General features: G+C 40.8%; 1 protein-coding gene across 1 annotated transcript in view; it reads left to right on the top strand.

Moving 5' to 3' along the window:
• mIF2 (mitochondrial translation initiation factor 2) overlaps positions 1-23018 on the top strand; it is a 266646-nt gene that overhangs the window by 219761 nt on the left and 23867 nt on the right. The window contains exon 13 of the mRNA XM_071688841.1: positions 13018-13238. Coding sequence (XP_071544942.1) covers positions 13018-13238 — 221 coding nt within the window. The remainder of the gene's footprint in view (positions 1-13017; positions 13239-23018) is intronic.

The following is a 23018-nucleotide window of genomic DNA, read 5'->3' on the forward strand; positions in this document are numbered from 1 at the left end:
CACATCCTCTACCACTTCTGAAACCACACTGCTCTTCCCCAATCTGATGCTTTGTATATCCCTTCACCCTCTCAATCAATACCCTCCCATACAATTTACCAGGAATACTCAACAAACTTATACCTCTGTAATTTGAGCACTCACTCTTATCCCCTTTGCCTTTGTACAATGGCACTATGCAAGCATTCTGCCAATTCTCAGGCACCTCACCATGAATCATACATACATTTAAATAACCTTACCAACCAGTCAACAATACAGTCACCCCCTTTTTTAATAAATTCCACTGCAATACCATCCAAACCCGCTGCCTTGCCGGCTTTCATCTTCCGCAAAGCTTTTACTACCTCTTCTCTGTTTACCAAATCATCCTCCCTTATCCTCTCACTTTGCACACCACCTCAACCAAAACACCCTATATTTGCCACTCTATCATCAAACACATTCAACAAACCTTCAAAATACTCACTCCATCTCCTTCTCACATTACCACTACTTGTTATCACCTTCCCATTAGCCCCCTTCACTGAAGTTCCCATTTGTTCCCTTGTCTTACACACTTTATTTACCTCCTTCCAAAACATCTTTTTATTCTCCCTAAAATTCATTGATCCTCTCTCACCCCATCTCTCATTTGCCCTCTTTTTCACCTCTTGCCCCTTTGTCTTGACCTCCTGCCTCTTTCTTTTATACATCTCCCACTCATTTGCATTATTTCCCTGCAAAAAGCATCCAGATGCCTCTCTCTTCTCTTTCACTAATAATCTTACTTCTTCATCCCACCACTCACTACCCTTTCTAATCTGCCCACCTCCCACGCTTCTCATACCACAAGCATCTTTTGCGCAAATCATCACTGCTTCCCTAAATACATCCCATTCCTCCCCCACTCCCCTTACCTCCTTTGTTCTCACCTTTTTCCATTCTGTACTCAGTCTCTCCTGGTATTTCCCCACACAAGTCTCCTTCCCAAGCTCACTTACTCTCACTACTCTCTTCACCCCAACATTCTCTCTTCTTTTCTGAAAACCCATACAAATCTTCACCTTCGCCTCCACAAAATAATGATCAGACATCCCTCCAGTTGCACCTCTCAGCACATTAACATCCAAAAATATCTCTCGCGCACCTATCAATTAACACGTAATCCAATAACACTCTCTGGCCATCTCTCCTACTTACATACGTATACTTATGTATATCTCTCTTTTTAAACCAGGTATTCCCAATCACCAGTCCTTTTTCAGCACATAAATCTACAAGCTCTTCACCATTTCCATTTACAACACTGAACACCCCATGTATACCAATTATTCCCTCAACTGCCACATTACTCACCTTTGCATTCAAATCACCCATCACTATATCCTGGTCTCGTGCATCAAAACCACTAACACAGTCATTCAGCTGCTCCCAAAACACTTGCCTCTCATGATCTTTCTTCTCATGCCCAGGTGCATATGCACCATTAATCACCCATCTCTCTCCATCAACTTTCAGTTTTACCCATATCAATCCAGAGTTTACTTTCTTACACTCTATCACATACTCCGACAACTCCTGTTTCCGAAGTAGTGCTACTCCTTCCCTTGCTCTTGTCCTCTCACTAACCCCTGACTTTACTCCCAAGACATTCCCAAACCACTCTTCCCCTTTACCCTGGTGCTTCGTTTCATTCAGAGCCAAAACATCCAGGTTCCTTTCCTCAAACATACTAGCTATCTCTCCTTTTTTCTCATCTTGGTTACATCCACACACATTTAGACACCCCAATCTGAGCCTTCGAGGAGGATGAGCACTCCCTGCATGACTCCTTCTTCTGTTTCCCCTTTTAGAAAGTTAATATACAGGGAGGGGAGGGTTTCTAGCCCCCTGCTCCCGTACCCTTTAGTCGCCTTCTACGACATGTGGGGAATGTGAGGGAAGTATTCTTTCTCCCCTATCCCCAAGGATTTTTGAAGATAAGTGAGATTAATCAGAGGAGCTGTATAAAGCTGGTCCAAGACATGTGATTGGGAAGGATAATAGAGATTGACAAGGGCTGGTGATGAAATTCCTTTAGTGAATATAGCATTCTTATTTATTTTTAGTTGTATCTGATATATTTAGTAACTTCTCACCTCCTAAACAATCCTATGAGCATTGGAAGAATTATTTCTCACATGAGACTTTTGGATTTGTGCCACTGTCAGCAGTGAGTATATTGTGCACTACATGCTCACTTATGAGCTGTAGCACAAAAGGCTTTCAGTGGCAGATACTCATTAATATATATGTTTTTACAAAATTGGCTCAGTACATGAGGCAATCTTTCATATGGTAAGTTTACCATGTAAATGCAAAAAGTAGATAAAGCCTTAGAATTTCAGGTATCTTGTTATTAATGATAAGGTGTAATACCATTTCCTATAGTGTTTATTTATATTTTTTCCAAAAAGGCTCTATTCTTGGACAGTCTGAGGCATAGTGTTCAAGTTTGTGACCAAATCTCTTGCCACAAACTTTGCAGTTTACATGATTAACTTCTCAGATAAGCCAAAGCACCAGTAGTACCTATAGCCTAGCTGTAGACTTACATCATCTTGCAATCTGCTGATCTTATTACTTTTTCCACATACATGTTTTATTTCAATTTCTAAAAGGGGAAACAGAAGGAGCCAAATGGGGAGTGCTCGTCCTCCGCAAATGCTCAGATTGGGGTGTTTGAATGTGTGTGGATGTAACCAAAATGAGAAGAAAGGAGAGATAGGTAGTATGTTTGAGGAAAGAAACCTGGATGCTCTGGCTCTGAGTGAAACGGCTCTGAGTGAAACGAAGCTCAAGGGTAAAGGGGAAGAGTGGTTTGGGAAGTATGTGATAGAGTGTAAGAAAGTAAATACTAGATTGATGTGAGTAAAACTGAAAGTGGTTGGAAAGAGATGGGTGATTATTGGTGCCTATGCACCTGGTCATGAGAAGAAAGATCATGTGAGGCAAGTGTTTTGGAAACAGCTGAGTGAGTGTGTCGGCAGCTTTGATGCACGGACTGGGTTTTAGTGATGAATGATTTAAATTCAAAGGTGAGTAATGTGGCAGTTGAGGGTATAATTGGTTTACATGGGGTATTCAGTGTTGCAAATGGAAATGGTGAAGAGCTTCTGGATTTATGTACTGAAAAAGGACTGGTGATTGGGAATACCTGGTTTAAAAATGAGATATACATAAGTATATGTATGTGAGTAGGTGAAATGGTCAAAGGGCATTATTAGATTACATATTAATTGATAGGCATGTAAAAGAGAGACTTTTGGATGTTAATGTGCTGAGAAGGGCAGCTGGAGGAGTGTCTTATCAGTCTTGTGAAGGTGAAGGTGAAGATTTGTAAAGGTTTTCAAAAAAGAATAGAGAATGCTGGGGAGAAGAGAGTGGTGAGAGTAAGTGAGCTTGGAAAGGTAACTTGTGTGAAGAACAACCAAAAGAGATTGAGTGTAAAATGGCAAAAAGTGGGAGCAGATGATGTGAGGGGAGTGGGTGAGGAATGGTATGCTTTCAAGGTAGCAGTGATGGCTTGCGCAAAAGATGCATGCAGCATGAGAAAGGTGGAAGGTGGGCAGATTAGAAATGGTAGTGAGTGGTGGAATGAATAAGTAAAGTTGTTAGTGAAAGAGGAAAGAGAGGTGTTTGGAGGATACTTGTAAGGAAGGAGTGCAAATGCCTGGAAGATGTATAAAAGAAAGTGGCAGAAAGTCAAGAGAAAGGTGCAATGGTTGAAAAAGAGGGCAAATGAGACTTGGGGTGAGAGAGTATCCTTAAACTTTTTGGAGACTAAAAAGATGATTTTGAAGAAAGCAAATAATGTAAATCAGACAAGAGAACAAATGGAAACATCGGTGAAGAAGGCAAGTGGGAAAGTAATAACAGGAAGTGATGAAGTGAGAAGGAGATGGAGTGAGTATTTTGAAGGTTTGTTGAATGTGTTTGATGTTAGAGTGGCAGATATAGAGTCTTTTGGTCAGGGTGGTGTGTGATGTGAGAGGGTCAGGGAGAATGGTTTGATTAAGGGAGAAGAGGTAGTGAAAGCTTTGTGGAAAATGAAATCTGACAAGGAAGAGGGTTTGGATGGTATTGCAGTGGAATATATTAAAAAAGGGGGTGACTGTGTTGTTGATTGGTTGGTAAGGATATTCAATGTATGTATGGATTATGGTGAAGTTCCTGAGGATTGCCGAATGTATGGATAGTGCCACGGTATAGAGGCAGAGGGGATAAAGGTGAGTGCCCAAACTATGGAGGCATAAGTTTGTTGAGTATTCCTGGGAAGTTATATGGAAGGGTATTGATTGAGAGGGTGAAAACATGTACAGAGCATCAGATTGGGGAAGAGCAGTGTGGTTTCAGAAGTGGTAGAGGGTGTGTTATTCAGGTGTTTGCTCTGAAGAATGTATGCGAGAAATACTTAGAATAGCAGATGGATATGTATATAGCATTTATAGATCTGGAAAAGGCATATAATAGAGTTGATAGAGATGCGTTGTGGGAGGTAAGTTGCTAGTAGCAATGAAAAGTTTTTATCGAGGATGTAAGGCATGTGTACGAGTAGGAAGAGAGGGAAGTGACTGGTTCCCAGTGGATGTCGGTTTGCAGCAGGGATGCGTGATGTCTCCATGGTTGTTTAATTTGTTTATGGATAGGGTGGTTAGGTTGGTGAATGCAAGAGTTTTGTAGATAGGGGCAATTTTGCAGTCTATTTTGGATGAGAGGGCTTGGGAAGTGAGTCACTTGTTCACTGATGATACAGCGCTGGTGGCTGATTTGGGTAAGAAACTGCAGAAGTTGGTGACTGAGTTGGGCAAAGTGTGTGAAAGAAGAAGTTTGAGAGTAAATGTGAATAAGAGCAAGGTTATTAGGTTGATTAGGGTTGATGGACAAGTTAATTGGGAGGTAAGTTTAAATGGAGAAAAACTGGAGGAAGTGAGGTGCTTTAGATATCTGGGAGTGGACTTAGCATTGGATGGAACCATGGAAGCGGAAGTGAGTCACAGGGTGGGGGAGGGGGCGAATGTTCAGGGAGCGTTGAAGAACGTGTGGAAGGCGAGAATGTTATCTCGGAGAGGAAAAATGGATATGTTTGAAGGAATAGTGATTCCAACAATGTTGTATGGTTGCGAGGCATGGGCTATACAGTTGTACGGAGGAGGGTGCATGTGTTAGAAATGAAATGTTTGAGGACAATATTTGGTGTGAGGTGGTTTGATTGAGTAAGTAATGAAAGGATAAGAGAGATGTGTGGAAATAAATAGAGTGTGGTTGAGAGAGCAGAAGAGGGTGTGTTGAAATGATTTGGACATATGGATAGAATGAGTGAGGAAAGATTGATGAAGAGGATATATGTGTCAGAGGTGGAGGGAACAAGGAGAAGTAGGAGACTGAATTTTAGGTATACCAGGGTCGACATGCTGTCAATGGACCGAACTAGGGCATGTGAAATGTCTGAGGTAAACCATGGAAGATGTTTGGGGCCTGGATGTGGATAGGGAGCTGTGGTTTTGGTGCATTACACATGACAGCTAGAGACTGAGTGAGAATGAATGTGGCTTTTTTTTGTCTGTTTTCCTGATGCTACCCTGCTGAAGCCAGGGGTAATGATGCTATTTCCTGTGGGGCAGGGATGCGCCGGAATGGATGAAGGCAAGCAAGTATGAATATGTACATGTTTATATATTTACATGTCTGTGTATGTGCATGTATATGTGTATATGTTGATATGTATGCATGTATGTATATGTGTGAGTATGGGCATTAATGTATACATATGTGTATGTGAATGGATGGGTCATTCTTCGTCTGTTTCCTGGTGCTACCTTGCTGATGCGGGAAACTGTGAACAAGCATGAAAAAAAATGTTTTATTTTTCCCATTTCAGTGTGATGGAAGATATTTCTACTTGTGTCAATCTGTATTCATTTATTTGCTTCAAAGAGGTCTTTTAGTTTCTTTTTGATTACAGTTTTGAGACTTGTGATTGACAAGCCAATGATGATTTCAGCAGCTTCTTTACCAAGTGCAAATATGGCTGAAACACCAGCTTTGCCATGTTCCCAGAGGCCTGTATGATAGGGAATTCATAATAGTATAATTTGAAACTGTTTTATTTCTTTCCCAAGTATCTATTTAGATTCAGTCTTTGGTATTACTGACATCATGGTATGATGGAACCACCTGCCCACAGCTTTCACCTCTAACTTTATTAGTGTGGACCTGTAAACTATTGCTTTTATCAGCTAGCAGCGCTTTGACCTTATGACTCACTTTTAGCCATTTTGTAGGGTGAACAGGGGGAATAATTGAGCCATCATCTGTAGAAGTATAAAATATGAATAAATGTTCACCTACATATGCTAACTATTTTTGACATAGGACCCATGTCACTTTGCCCCATGGTGGCCGTAAATGAAATGATAATTTTTGGTTCTATAATTTTTGGTTGTTTTCCCTAAGCATTAATGCATTTAATGCCAAAATGACTTGGTAAACTTATTCATTGACAAGTATTTCTGGGGAGTGAGTATGGCCTTTAAAAAATACCTTGTGATCTTGCAGAGTGAGCCAAAAATCAGTGTGTACTGATACTCCAAATCATATGACTGCCTATTTCTTAGTATTATCGTTACAACAAATGTCATATGTGACTTTTGACACATACATTGACCAACCTCCCCTCCTTCTTCTCCCCTCCCCTCTTCTTTTCTCATCTTTTTCACTTCGGTGTTTCTTTGAATGCAAGTATGTCCAGATGCCAAGAGGTGTTCATGTGAAATAATTTTGTTGCTTGAGGCTGGAGTGTTTTTATTGGAATAGGTGCTATGTATCACAGACCAGTTTACAGAAGAAGTGCAACAGAAGTTTTAAGTTTGCTTAAACGTATCCTGACACTGCAGTGCAGTGGTTAATTGCCAAGTTTCGTGAAACTGGATTGGTTTTGGACATGCTGAGATCTGGCACACTGGCAGTAATAACAAGAGAACATTTTGGACATTTCATATTGCAAATTGCAAAGCCCAAAAAGTCTGTTTTTAAATTGGTACAGCAGATGGGTCTCTTGTATAACAGTGCATATAGAGTGCTGAAGAAGCAGTTGCACCTGCATCCCTATGCGATAACATCAATGCGTGACTTGAAAGAAAGGGACAGTGTCAAGTATGTTGAATACTGCCAATGGTTTAGAGACTTTATTACAGCCAATGGAGAGGATATTTTGGATATCACATGCTTTACCAATGAGGAATGGTTTCATTTATCTGGTTACATCACCACTCAAAACAGGAGATACATTACATTTACATTACATTACATTTACATTATGTGGGTGCCATTTCATATCAAGGTTGGGTCTTAATTGAAATATAGAGAGGTTATTGATTGGAAAAAAGAAGAGACAAGGGAAAGTATTTTCAAACTTTGGAGGAAGTGAAAACCCTGTTGGTGGTCCAGGGAGGTATATTACCACTACTACCCACCTGAGTATTGGGAGGGGGGGTTAGTGACGGCTGTGTAGTGAGACAGCACTTCAGTGATTGTCAAGTTGCAGTTTTCTGAACCAGGTAGTTGTCTATTCTTTCTGCCTCACCCTACAACTTGGCATACAGGCATACTGTCCACAAACACACATCTCCTTAGCTCACACAGCTCATTCTCTGTAACTCTAGATTTTCCTGCAGTAAGCACTGTGTGCTCATCCTGCCTTTTGACAAAATGATAAGAGCGATAGATAGTAGTAGTAGGTAGGAACAGTTTGGCAGGAGCATTAGGTGGAAGTAGTAAGTAAGAACACTAGGAAGGAGCATTAGGTAGAAGATATCAATAGAAACATAAGGTAGGAGCCTCTGCAAACACTGCTCTAGAGTTGCCCTCTGCCTGTGGCCTGTTAAGGTTGAGGCAGTAAAGGCTAAGAAGGAGCACTGCAGTTCACTAGTTTTGGTGACTATCATTGTGGCCACTCCCTTCAGGGGTTCCAGTTGGGAATAGGCATCAGAGATATACATAGATAGAAAGATAAAAAAAACCCAGCTTTTTAAAGTGTAGTAGGTCAGTCAATGGGAAGGACAGGAGAGGGTAGAGGGTTTCAGAGCTTCAAGGTGTAGAGAGAGGGACGGTTATCAAAACAGCCTTCTCTTGATTTGCAAACAGCCACACAGTATTCATGTGATGCAGTAGTTAGCTGAGTATCGCATGGTCTAGCTAGTGGTGGGGGCAAACAAGCAGCCAGTTCTCAGGACCAAAAGCCAGAGTAATACCTATAGAAGTGGGAAAGTGATCCAACATTGCCACACACGGCAAGTGGGTCAAGTTTTGAAGTTAGCTTGGGAGAGTTGGTAAGTCTGATGGCTTTCAACTCTGTCAAGTAGGGATACAGTGCTAGAACCACCCCAGATGTGAGAGCAGTACTCTATACAAGGATGGAGCATTCCTTTGCATAAACATAGCAAAACTTCAGAAGAAAGAAATATCAACATCTAAATAGGATTCCCACTTTTGTAGAGGTAGACTTAGCTATTTTCATAATGTGGGGTTTCCAAGAAAGAGTGGATATGACAGTAATATTAACCAAGTATGCTCATAAAGTAAAATGATGGTATTACAGAACCTCATGAAAGAAGAGAGGAATGTTATGAGGAATTTTTGAAAGAAATGGGCAGTAACTGGTCTTTGAGGCAATAATCTTAACCAGACTTCCTCTACCCCAGTCAGATATCCTGTCCAAGTTTATTGAGGAAGTTGTGTCGAGATGAAAGGCAGATTGAGTGACAGAAGAAGGAGCAGAATTGAAGGATATGGAGGATGCAGTGTTTAGCCATCAGTGTATCAAAGTATTTAGTTATTTGTAGAAGAAAGATCATTGATAGAAAGGAGAAAAGTGTCATAGACAGGGCAGAACCTTGAGGGACATCACTGTTGATGGGTAAAAGGGGAGAGGCCGATCCATCAACAGCCACAGAGATAGATAGGCTGGAGAGGAAGCTAGATATGAGGGAGCAAAATAAGATGTGATTTTGATGTGCCCACTCTTGTGATCTTCCTGCAGTCCACTGTGTTTGTTAAATATGATATCCAAATGTCCAGCAACATCTACCTAAGAGGAGAACCTCTCACACCTTATTTATTTTTGGCAAAAATAATATCCCAGATTTCAGTTAACCTTTGTGTTATTTGCTGATGTTCCAGTATGATGAAAATCTGGTTAAAATACACTTGGGACATAATTTCTCAGACTTTTGCACACACCCCTTTTTTCTCTATGTTTATTTGTTCATTATATGTGATTTCTCATTGTGAAAGGTTTTCACATAAGACAATCCCCACATGAACCGAGGAATGTATATATTATTTGTAGTAGTACAGGTACACCACCGATTTTCCGGCAACTGATGGTTCGGCACCTCCTTTAGTCCGAACAGAATTATGTGAGGAACTTGAAATTACTGCGGCCACCAGACTAGTTTACTGGGTGACCACAGATGATGTTTTGTGTCGGGTGCACTTATTAACATTCTTTACACTGCACTTGGTGATACCACAATTCTGTGAGATTCTTAGCTTATTTTGCTTAAATTTAACCCTAGCTATGGCTTCTAAGACATATGAGAGTGTCATTTGTGGTGTCAAACATAGACACCAGTCCATTTTGATCTAAGATAATGTAGAACTGTTAAGAAAAATGGACCATGGTTTGGTGTGTAAGCTGTGTGACATCTACAGTATTGGTTCATCAACTGTTTATGGTATAAAGAAACAAAGGGAGAAAATATTGAAATTCTATGCAGACAGCGATTCCAAGAAGCAAATGACAATTAGATAAACTAAATAAGATGGTAAGAGCACTAAGCATGATCGAATGATGATGAAATGGTTTCGACAGCATTGGAGTGATGGAGTGGACTTATCAGGTAGCATGATAATGGACCAGGCTTAGTTGTCCATAAAGAACTTAAATTACAGCATGAGCATGACTATAGTGAAGGATGGCTTCAAAGACTGAAGAAATGTCATGGAATTTCCATGAATAAAGTGTGCAGAGAAAAGTGATCTGCAAACCATGAAGGAGCTGCCAAGTATGTGGACAAATTTGCAAAACTCATAGCTGACGAGCACCTCATTCCTGAGCAGGTGTATAATGCAGATGAAACTGCATTATTCTGGTGATGCACACCTAGGAAAACACTAACAACAGAAGACGAAGAAGACCCCACAGGATTCAAATAATTTAAGGACAGACTTACCATCTTAGGGTGCTCAAACATTTAATATTTGTTTAATTCAAATTTCTAGCAGTCTTTAGACACATGAAAAATGTATAATTAATGGGTTAGAGGTGTGTTGATGAATTATTATTACATGACCACGGTTGGTCTGGCAAAATGGTTAATCCAGTAAGGCATTGGAACCAAGAGTGCCGGAAAATCAGTGGTGTACCTGTAGTAGTATTGTTGTTATCATTTGTATTAGTCTTGGGTTTGATTACAGTTTGGATGGCTTATGAATACAAAACATTTTTTACGTATCATCTCATATATACCAAGAAGTTTTGTTCATAAAAGTGAAATTATGTTTAGGCAAGTTGTCACATTCATTTCCATGTGTTATTATAATTTATTCAAATCCTGATTGAGCACTTGAACATGAAAAGAAAGCTTTGTACAAGATTTCACATTGAAGATGGTTTTCATTATGTAAACTTTGGCATTCTTTATTTTCATTTTTCCTCGCGGTTCCTCAGCAGATTTTGAGGACAACTGTTCACTTAAAGAGTACTAGTTGATTCATTTGATTATTTTTTTATTTTTTTTTATTATACTTTGTCGCTGTCTCCCGCGTTTGCGAGGTAGCGCAAGGAAACAGACGAAAGAAATGGCCCAACCCCCCCCATACACATGTATATACATATGTCCACACACGCAAATATACATACCTACACAGCTTTCCATGGTTTACCCCAGACGCTTCACATGCCCCGATTCAATCCACTGACAGCACGTCAACCCCGGTATACCACATCGCTCCAATTCACTCTATTCCTTGCCCTCCTTTCACCCTCCTGCATGTTCAGGCCCCGATCACACAAAATCTTTTTCACTCCATCTTTCCACCTCCAATTAGGTCTCCCTCTTCTCCTCGTTCCCTCCACCTCCGACACATATATCCTCTTGGTCAATCTTTCCTCACTCATTCTCTCCATGTGACCAAACCACTTCAAAACACCCTCTTCTGCTCTCTCAACCACGCTCTTTTTATTTCCACACATCTCTCTTACCCTTACGTTACTCACTCGATCAAACCACCTCACACCACACATTGTCCTCAAACATCTCATTTCCAGCACATCCATCCTCCTGCGCACAACTCTATCCATAGCCCACGCCTCGCAACCATACAACATTGTTGGAACCACTATTCCTTCAAACATACCCATTTTTGCTTTCCGAGATAATGTTCTCGACTTCCACACATTCTTCAAGGCCCCCAGAATTTTCGCCCCCTCCCCCACCCTATGATCCACTTCCACTTCCATGGTTCCATCCGCTGCCAGATCCACTCCCAGATATCTAAAACACTTCACTTCCTCCAGTTTTTCTCCATTCAAACTCACCTCCCAATTGACTTGACCCTCAACCCTACTGTACCTAATAACCTTGCTCTTATTCACATTTACTCTTAACTTTCTTCTTCCACACACTTTACCAAACTCAGTCACCAGCTTCTGCAGTTTCTCACATGAATCAGCCACCAGCGCTGTATCATCAGCGAACAACAACTGACTCACTTCCCAAGCTCTCTCATCCCCAACAGACTTCATACTTGCCCCTCTTTCCAAAACTCTTGCATTCACCTCCCTAACAACCCCATCCATAAACAAATTAAACAACCATGGAGACATCACACACCCCTGCCGCAAACCTACATTCACTGAGAACCAATCACTTTCCTCTCTTCCTACACGTACACATGCCTTACATCCTCGATAAAAACTTTTCACTGCTTCTAACAACTTTCCTCCCACACCATATATTCTTAATACCTTCCACAGAGCATCTCTATCAACTCTATCATATGCCTTCTCCAGATCCATAAATGCTACATACAAATCCATTTGCTTTTCTAAGTATTTCTCACATACATTCTTCAAAGCAAACACCTGATCCACGCATCCTCTACCACTTCTGAAACCACACTGCTCTTCCCCAATCTGATGCTCTGTACATGCCTTCACCCTCTCAATCAATACCCTCCCATATAATTTACCAGGAATACTCAACAAACTTATACCTCTGTAATTTGAGCACTCACTCTTATCCCCTTTGCCTTTGTACAATGGCACTATGCACGCATTCCGCCAATCCTCAGGCACCTCACAATGAGTCATACATACATTAAATAACCTTACCAACCAGTCAACAATACAGTCACCCCCTTTTTTAATAAATTCCACTGCAATACCATCCAAACCTGCTGCCTTGCCGGCTTTCATCTTCCGCAAAGCTTTCACTACCTCTTCTCTGTTTACCAAATCATTTTCCCTAACCCTCTCACTTTGCACACCACCTCGACCAAAACACCCTATATCTGCCACTCTATCATCAAACACATTCAACAAACCTTCAAAATACTCACTCCATCTCCTTCTCACATCGCCACTACTTGTTATCACCTCCCCATTTGCGCCCTTCACTGAAGTTCCCATTTGCTCCCTTGTCTTACGCACTTTATTTACCTCCTTCCAGAACATCTTTTTATTCTCCCTAAAATTTAATGATACTCTCTCACCCCAGCTCTCATTTGCCCTTTTTTTCACCTCTTGCACCTTTCTCTTGACCTCCTGTCTCTTTCTTTTATACATCTCCCACTCAATTTCATTTTTTCCCTGCAAAAATCGTCCAAATGCCTCTCTCTTCTCTTTCACTAATACTCTTACTTCTTCATCCCACCACTCACTACCGTTTCTATTCATTTGATAATTTGCTTATATATCCGTGATTTTCATAGGTATAAACTTCGTCGTCAGGGACCTCGTGAGAAAGAAAACAAGGAAGAAGATTCTGGACCTCGAGTGTCATTGGTGCTCAAGGGGGATGTTGATGGTACATTAGAGGCAATTCTTAATGTGTTCGACACATACCACGAGGAAGAGTGTCAGTTAGATGTTATCAGCTATGGAGTTGGTACAGTCACTCTTAGTGATGTGACAATGGCTTCTGCATTTAAAGGTATGTTAATTTTTATAAACAAAGTAAGATTTGGTCTTAGTAGAGCTAGAGAAGACACGTATTGAGTTTTCATCAGTGTTCATCATCCATTTGAACTGCTCGTTTACCTTTTATCATATAACTTGATACACAAGTTGTATGTATATTGATCAAAGGGAGATAACCAGAGGGTTGCAAGTGATCTTATATTATCGCTGAAAGATCACTTTGGAACAATTACAATAAGCATGTTCTAGAAGACTAAAGACAAGAAGTATGGGTATTCTCTTCTTTTGGCTCAAGAATGGGTATATGAAAAATAGGAGATCCAGGTAAGCCTTGGTTGATTAAGTTCCTAAAAGGACAGTTGAGTTAAGGATGATGCAAAACCCTGGGGAGGAGCTGAGTTGGCTAAGGTGAGCATAATCAAGAATCTCCAACATGCAGTGCACAGGAAAAAAATCCTGTATGAAATAATAGATTTGCATTCATAAGTGACAGAAAAATAGAGAAAGTTATATTTCTCTCAGTGAGTAGGCCTGCTTCTTTGATAAGTGGGCACATGGTGGGTGTGGGAGTGAATGATGCGTTTGACAGCTCCTGATATGAAAGGAAATTGTGGAGATGTTTCGTTTTTCTGTTCTGCTTGGTTTCCAAAAATTTTTATTTTTATTTATTTTTTGCTTTGTTGCTGTCTCCCGCGTTAGCGAGGTAGTACAAGGAAACAGACGAAAGAATGGCCCAACCCACCCACATGCACATGTATATACATACACGTCCACACACGCAAATATACATACCTATACATCTCAATGTATACATATATATATATATATATATATATATATATATATATATATATATATATATATATATATACACACAGACATATACATATATACACATGTACATAATTCATACTGTCTGCCTTTATTCATTCCCATTGTAACCTCACCACACATGGAATAACAACCCCCTTCCCCCTCATGTGTGCGAGGTAGCGCCATGAAAAGACAACAAAGGCCATATTCATTCACACTCAGTCTCTAGCTGTCATGGAATAATGCACCGAAACCACAGCTCCCTTTCCACATCCAGGCCCCACAGAACTTTCCATAGTTTACCCCAGATGCTTCACATGCCCTGGTTCAATCCATAGACAGCACGTCGACTCCGGTATACCACATCGTTCCAATTCACTCTATTCCTTGCACGCCTTTCACCCTCCTGCATGTTCAGGCCCCAGTCACTCAAAATCTTTTTCACTCCATCTTTCCACCTCCAGTTTGGTCTCCCACTTCTCCTCGTTCCCTCCACCTCTGACACATATATCCTCTTGGTTAATCTTTCCTCACTCATTCTCTCCATGTGACCAAACCATTTCAAAACACCCTCTTCTGCTCTCTCAACCACACTCTTTTTATTACCACACATCTCTCTTACCCTATTATTACTTACTCGATCAAACCACCTCACACCACATGTTGTCCTCAAACATCCCATTTCCAGCACATCCTCCCTCCTGCGCACAACTCTATCCATAGCCCATGCCTCGCAACCATACAACATTGTTGGAACCACTATTCCTTCAAACATACCCATTTTTGCTTTCCGAGATAATGTTCTCGACTTCCACACATTCATCAAGGCTCCCAGAATCTTCGCCCCCTCCCCCACCATATGATTCACTTCCGCTTCCATGGTTGCATCCGCTGCCAAATCCACTCCCAGATATCTAAAACGCTTCACTTCCTCCAGTTTTTCGCCATTCAAACTTACCTCCCAGTTGACTTGACCCTCAACCCTACTGTACCTAATAACCTTACTTTTATTCACATTTACTCTCAACTTTCTTCTTTCACACACTTTACCAAACTCAGTCACCAACTTCTGCAGTTTCTCACATGAATCAGCCACCAGTGCTGTATCATCAGCGAACAACAACTGACTCACTTCCCAAGCTCTCTCATCCACAACAGACTGCATACTTGCCCCTCTTTCCAAAACTTGCATTCACCTCCCTAACGACCCCATCCATAAACAAATTAAACAACCATGGAGACATCACACACCCCTGCCGCAAACCTACATTCACTGAGAACCAATCACTTTCCTCTCTTCCTACACGTGCACATGCCTTACATTCTCGATAAAAACTTTTCACTGTTTCTAACAACTTTCCTCCCACACCATATATTCTTAATACCTTCCACAGAGCATCTCTATCAACTCTATCATATGCCTTCTCCAGATCCATAAATGCTACATACAAATCCATTTGCTTTTCCAAGTATTTCTCACATACATTCTTTAAAGCAAACACCTGATCCACACATCCTCTACCACTTCTGAAACCACACTGCTCTTCCCCAGTCTGATGCTCTGTACATGCCTTCACCCTCTCAATCAGTACCCTCCCATATAATTTCCCAGGGATACTCAACAAACTTATACCTCTGTAATTTGAGCACTCACTCTTATCCCCTTGACCTTTGTACAATGGCACTATGCAAGCATTCTGCCAATCCTCAGGCACCTCACTATGAATCATACAAACATTAAATAACCTTACCAACCAGTCAGCAATACAGTCACCTCCTTTTTTAATAAATTCTGTTGCAATATCGTCCAAACCCGCTGCCTTTCTGGCTTTCATCTTCCTCCAAGCTTTTACCACCTCTTCTCTGTTTACCAAATCATTTTCCCTAACCCTCTCACTTTGCACACCACCTCGACCAAAACACCCTATATCTGCCACTCTATCATCAAACACATTCAACAAACATTAAAAATACTCACTCCATCTCCTTCTCACTTCACCACTACTTGTTATCACTTCCCCATTAGCCCCCTTCACTGAAGTTCCCATTTGTTCCCTTGTCTTACGCACTTTATTTACCTCCTTACAAAACATCTTTTTATTCTCCCTAAAATTTAATGATACTCTCTCACTCCAACTCTCATTTGCCCTCTTTTTCACCTCTTGCACCTTTCTCTTGACCTCCTGCCTCTTTCTTTTATACATCTCCCACTCATTTGCATTATTTCCCTGCAAAACTCATCCATATGCCTCTCTCTTCTCTTTCACTAACAATCTTACTTCTTCATCCCACCACTCACTACCCTTTCTATTCATTTGATAATTTGCTTATATATCCGTGATTTTCATAGTATAAACTTCGTCGTCAGGGACCTCGTGAGAAAGAAAACAAGGAAGAAGATTCTGGACCTCGAGTGTCATTGGTGCTCAAGGGGGATGTTGATGGTACATTAGAGGCAATTCTTAATGTGTTCGACACATACCACGAGGAAGAGTGTCAGTTAGATGTTATCAGCTATGGAGTTGGTACAGTCACTCTTAGTGATGTGACAATGGCTTCTGCATTTAAAGGTATGTTAATTTTTATAAACAAAGTAAGATTTGGTCTTAGTAGAGCTAGAGAAGACACGTATTGAGTTTTCATCAGTGTTCATCATCCATTTGAACTGCTCGTTTACCTTTTATCATATAACTTGATACACAAGTTGTATGTATATTGATCAAAGGGAGATAACCAGAGGGTTGCAAGTGATCTTATATTATCGCTGAAAGATCACTTTGGAACAATTACAATAAGCATGTTCTAGAAGACTAAAGACAAGAAGTATGGGTATTCTCTTCTTTTGGCTCAAGAATGGGTATATGAAAAATAGGAGATCCAGGTAAGCCTTGGTTGATTAAGTTCCTAAAAGGACAGTTGAGTTAAGGATGATGCAAAACCCTGGGGAGGAGCTGAGTTGGCTAAGGTGAGCATAATCAAGAATCTCCAACATGCAGTGCACAGGAAAAAAATCCTGTATGAAATAATAGATTTGCATTCATAAGTGACAGAAAAATAGAGAAAGTTATATTTCTCTCAGTGAGTAGGCCTGCTTCTTTGATAAGTGGGCACATGGTGGGTGTGGGAGTGAATGATGCGTTTGACAGCTCCTGATATGAAAGGAAATTGTGGAGATGTTTCGTTTTTCTGTTCTGCTTGGTTTCCAAAAATTTTTATTTTTATTTATTTTTTGCTTTGTTGCTGTCTCCCGCGTTAGCGAGGTAGTACAAGGAAACAGACGAAAGAATGGCCCAACCCACCCACATGCACATGTATATACATACACGTCCACACACGCAAATATACATACCTATACATCTCAATGTATACATATATATATATATATATATATATATATATATATATATATATATATATACACACAGACATATACATATATACACATGTACATAATTCATACTGTCTGCCTTTATTCATTCCCATTGTAACCTCACCACACATGGAATAACAACCCCCTTCCCCCTCATGTGTGCGAGGTAGCGCCATGAAAAGACAACAAAGGCCACATTCATTCACACTCAGTCTCTAGCTGTCATGGAATAATGCACCGAAACCACAGCTCCCTTTCCACATCCAGGCCCCACAGAACTTTCCATAGTTTACCCCAGATGCTTCACATGCCCTGGTTCAATCCATAGACAGCACGTCGACTCCGGTATACCACATCGTTCCAATTCACTCTATTCCTTGCACGCCTTTCACCCTCCGTGCATGTTCAGGCCCCAGTCACTCAAAATCTTTTTCACTCCATCTTTCCACCTCCAGTTTGGTCTCCCACTTCTCCTCGGTCCCTCCACCTCTGACACATATATCCTCTTGGTTAATCTTTCCTCACTCATTCTCTCCATGTGACCAAACCATTTCAAAACACACTCGTCTGCTCTCTCAACCACACTCTTTTATTACCACACATCTCTCTTACCCTATTATTACTTACTCGATCAAACCACCTCACACCACATGTTGTCCTCAAACATCCCATTTCCAGCACATCCTCCCTCCTGCGCACAACTCTATCCATAGCCCATGCCTCGCAACCATACAACATTGTTGGAACCACTATTCCTTCAAACATACCCATTTTTGCTTTCCGAGATAATGTTCTCGACTTCCACACATTCATCAAGGCTCCCAGAATCTTCGCCCCCTCCCCCACCATATGATTCGCTTCCGCTTCCATGGTTCCATCCGCTGCCAAATCCACTCCCAGATATCTAAAACGCTTCACTTCCTCCAGTTTTTCGCCATTCAAACTTACCTCCCAGTTGACTTGACCCTCAACCCTACTGTACCTAATAACCTTACTTTTATTCACATTTACTCTCAACTTTCTTCTTTCACACACTTTACCAAACTCAGTCACCAACTTCTGCAGTTTCTCACATGAATCAGCCACCAGTGCTGTATCATCAGCGAACAACAACTGACTCACTTCCCAAGCTCTCTCATCCACAACAGACTGCATACTTGCCCCTCTTTCCAAAACTTGCATTCACCTCCCTAACGACCCCATCCATAAACAAATTAAACAACCATGGAGACATCACACACCCCTGCCGCAAACCTACATTCACTGAGAACCAATCACTTTCCTCTCTTCCTACACGTGCACATGCCTTACATTCTCGATAAAAACTTTTCACTGTTTCTAACAACTTTCCTCCCACACCATATATTCTTAATACCTTCCACAGAGCATCTCTATCAACTCTATCATATGCCTTCTCCAGATCCATAAATGCTACATACAAATCCATTTGCTTTTCCAAGTATTTCTCACATACATTCTTTAAAGCAAACACCTGATCCACACATCCTCTACCACTTCTGAAACCACACTGCTCTTCCCCAGTCTGATGCTCTGTACATGCCTTCACCCTCTCAATCAGTACCCTCCCATATAATTTCCCAGGGATACTCAACAAACTTATACCTCTGTAATTTGAGCACTCACTCTTATCCCCTTGACCTTTGTACAATGGCACTATGCAAGCATTCTGCCAATCCTCAGGCACCTCACTATGAATCATACAAACATTAAATAACCTTACCAACCAGTCAGCAATACAGTCACCTCCTTTTTTAATAAATTCTGTTGCAATATCGTCCAAACCCGCTGCCTTTCTGGCTTTCATCTTCCTCCAAGCTTTTACCACCTCTTCTCTGTTTACCAAATCATTTTCCCTAACCCTCTCACTTTGCACACCACCTCGACCAAAACACCCTATATCTGCCACTCTATCATCAAACACATTCAACAAACATTAAAAATACTCACTCCATCTCCTTCTCACTTCACCACTACTTGTTATCACTTCCCCATTAGCCCCCTTCACTGAAGTTCCCATTTGTTCCCTTGTCTTACGCACTTTATTTACCTCCTTACAAAACATCTTTTTATTCTCCCTAAAATTTAATGATACTCTCTCACTCCAACTCTCATTTGCCCTCTTTTTCACCTCTTGCACCTTTCTCTTGACCTCCTGCCTCTTTCTTTTATACATCTCCCACTCATTTGCATTATTTCCCTGCAAAACTCATCCATATGCCTCTCTCTTCTCTTTCACTAACAATCTTACTTCTTCATCCCACCACTCACTACCCTTTCTAATCTGTCCACCTCCCACGCTTCTCATGCCACAAGCATCTTTTGCGCAAGAAATCACTGCTTCCCTAAATACATCACATTCCTCCCCCACTCCCCTTACCTCCTTTGTTCTCACCTTTTTCCATTCTGTATTCAGTCTCTCCTGGTACTTCCTCACACAAGTCTCCTTCCCAATCTCACTTACTCTCACCACTCTCTTCACCCCAACATTCTCTCTTCTTCTCTGAAAACCTTTACAAATCTTCACCTTCGCCTCCACAAGATAATGATCAGACATCCCTCCACTTGCACCTCTCAGCATATTAACATCCAAAAGCCTCTCTTTCGCGCACCTAGCAATTAACACGTAATCCAATAACGCTCTCTGGCCATCTCACCTACTTACATATGTATACTTATGTATATCTCTCTTTTTAAACCAGGTATTCCCAATCACCAGTCCTTTTTCAGCACATAAATCTACAAGCTTTTCACCATTTCCATTTACAACACTGAACACCCCATGTATATCAATTATTCCCTCAACTGCCACATTACTCACCTTTGCATTCAAATCACCCATCACTATAACCCGGTCTTGTGCATCAGAACCACTAACACACTCTTTCAGCTGCTCCCAAAACACTTGCCTCTCATGATCTTTCTTCTCATGCCCAGGTGCATATGCACCAATAATCACCCATCTCTCTCCATCAACTTTCAGTTTTACCCATATCAATCTAGAGTTTACTTTCTTATACTCTATCACATATTCCCATCACCCATGTTTCAGGAGTAGTGCTACTCCTTCCCTTGCTCTTGTCCTCTCACTAACCCCTGACTTTACTCCCAAGACATTCCCAAACCACTCTTCCCCTTTACCCTTGAGCTTCATTTCACTCAGAGCTAAAACGTCCAGGTTCCTTTCCTCAAACATACTACATATCTCTCCTTTTTTCTCATCTTGGTTACATCCACACACATTTAGACACCCCAATCTGAGCCTTTGAGTAGGATGAGCACTCCCTGCATGACTCCTTCTTCTGTTTTCCCTTTTAGAAAGTTAAAGTACAAAAAATACTGAACATTTCATCCTCAAGTACTGTGCAAGAGGTAGATAACATGATTATATTTAGTATAACTTTTTTCACACAAACATTCAGAGTTAGGAAGATTGGCTGGCAAGAGTAGGAGCATATTGAAAGATTATACCTCTCCAGGGTCAGCATTTCCTACAAGCTATGAGATTCATCCTTGGATCTTAGCGAGTTGTAAGCCTCCTACCCCCTCTCATTCTGGTGAGGTTTACTCCTGTAACTTCACAAACCAGCCAAGTAGCAGGTGAATCACTAGCATGGCTTGGAACTCCTTTCCAAAAAGCAGCCACCACCCAATAATGATGTCATCATCCTACTGGCTGCATTTCCACATAAGCCTGACTGTCTTATAATTCCCCCTCGTTGTTAAGTACTTCAGACATATTCTGACCTTTTTTCATTTGCAATTTAGACCAGGGATGCTTAGGCATTCAAAATTTTTAAAAAAGGAAAGTAAATAGGCAACACAAACTGCTGAAATAGGCAAATATATAGGCAACAAAACCAAAAAAAGTAATGGTTATATTACTTCAAATATATTTATACAAATATACATAATAATATTACTCTATTAGTAAAAGAAATGTTGTTATCCAGTCAGTTTGATGCAAAAATTTGTTATTTTGTGCATTAATTTTCTCTTCAAATTTCGCTTTTCCTCACAGATGACACGGGCAAAAAAAGGTGCATTTTCAGGTTGCACCACAGCAAACTTAACACTTTCCTCTGAAAGAAAATATAAGAAACAAGAGCATTTTTTTTACATAAACTGAAAAGCATAGAAATGATCAGAACGGAAACTACATTTCCTTTTAAAGAAAAATCACCAAAGCCGAAGTACATTTATTGGTTCCAGAACAAACCAATTTCTTCATTAAATTCTCACAGTTTATACTTTCTCCCCTTCTAAAATGTGTAGGAAAGAACAAGTGTTTTTTTTATGTAAAATAAAAACACTGGACTTCTGAGACCATAAACTTTATTTGCTGAGAAGTGTGAGATATCCAGCATGACAGGTGTCTCTGCCAAATGAAAGTTGCTGCTTAACAGGGGGAGTACCCGGATGAAACTTTATGTTGCAGCTACAGAAATGTGGTTAGCAAGGGGGTTGCTGACCCTCAGAGAACTTTGAGAATCTCACATCTCACAGGACGCTACTCAGGAGAGAAAAGATTTTTCACTCTACATTTCGGTTTTTCAAGTAGCTGCTTACAACTGCACTTTCTCTCTTTTCATTTTCCTGCCCATATTAATTAATGCATCTATACTGCTGTGTAAAAGAAAGAGGCAGGAGGTCAAGAGAAAGGTGCAAGAGGTGAAAAAGAGGGCAAATGAGAGTTGGGGTGAGAGAGTATCATTAAATTCTACGGAGAATAAAAATATGTTTTGGAAGGAGGTAAATAAAGTGCATAAGACAAGGGAACAAATGGGAACATCAGTGAATGCAAGAGTTTTGGAAAGAGGGGCAAGTATGCAGTCTATTGTGGATGAGAGAGCTTGGGAAGTGAGTCAGTTGTTGTTCGCTGATGATACAGCGCTGGTGGCTGATTCGAGTGAGAAACTGCAGAAACTGGTGACTGAGTTTGGTAAAGTGTGTGAAAGAAGCAAGCTGAGAGTAAATGTGAATAAGAGCAAGGTTATTAGGTACAGCAGGGTGAGGGACAAGTCAGTTGGGAGGTACGTTTGAGTGGAGAAAAACTGGAGGAAGTGAAGTGTTTTAGATATCTGGGAGTGGATTTGGCAGTGGATGGAACCGTGGAAGCGGAAGTGAATCATAGGGTGGGGGAGGGGGCAAAAGTTCTGGGAGCATTGAAAAATGTGTGGAACATGATCACAATATCTCAAAAAGCAAAAATGGGTATGTCTGAAGGAATAGTGGTTCCGACAATGTTATATGGTTGCGAGGTGTGGGCCATAGATACAGTTGTGCAGAGGAGGATGGATGTGTTGGAAATGAGATGTTTGAGGACAATATGTGGTGTGAGGTGGTTTGATTGAGTAAGTAATGAAAGGGTAAGAGAGATGTGTGGTTATAAAAAGAGTGTGGTTGAGAGAGCAGAAGAGGGTGTTTTGAAATGGTTTGGTCACATGGAGAGAATGAGTGAGGAAAGATTGACAAAGAGGATATGTGTGTCAGAGGTGGAGGGAACGAGGAGAAGTAGAAGGCCAAATTGGAGGTGGAAAGATGGAGTGAATAAAAATTTTGAGTGATCGGGGCCTGAACATGCAGGAAGGT

The sequence above is a fragment of the Panulirus ornatus genome, chromosome 46 (assembly GCF_036320965.1).
Source record: "Panulirus ornatus isolate Po-2019 chromosome 46, ASM3632096v1, whole genome shotgun sequence".
Lineage (NCBI taxonomy): Eukaryota > Metazoa > Arthropoda > Malacostraca > Decapoda > Palinuridae > Panulirus > Panulirus ornatus.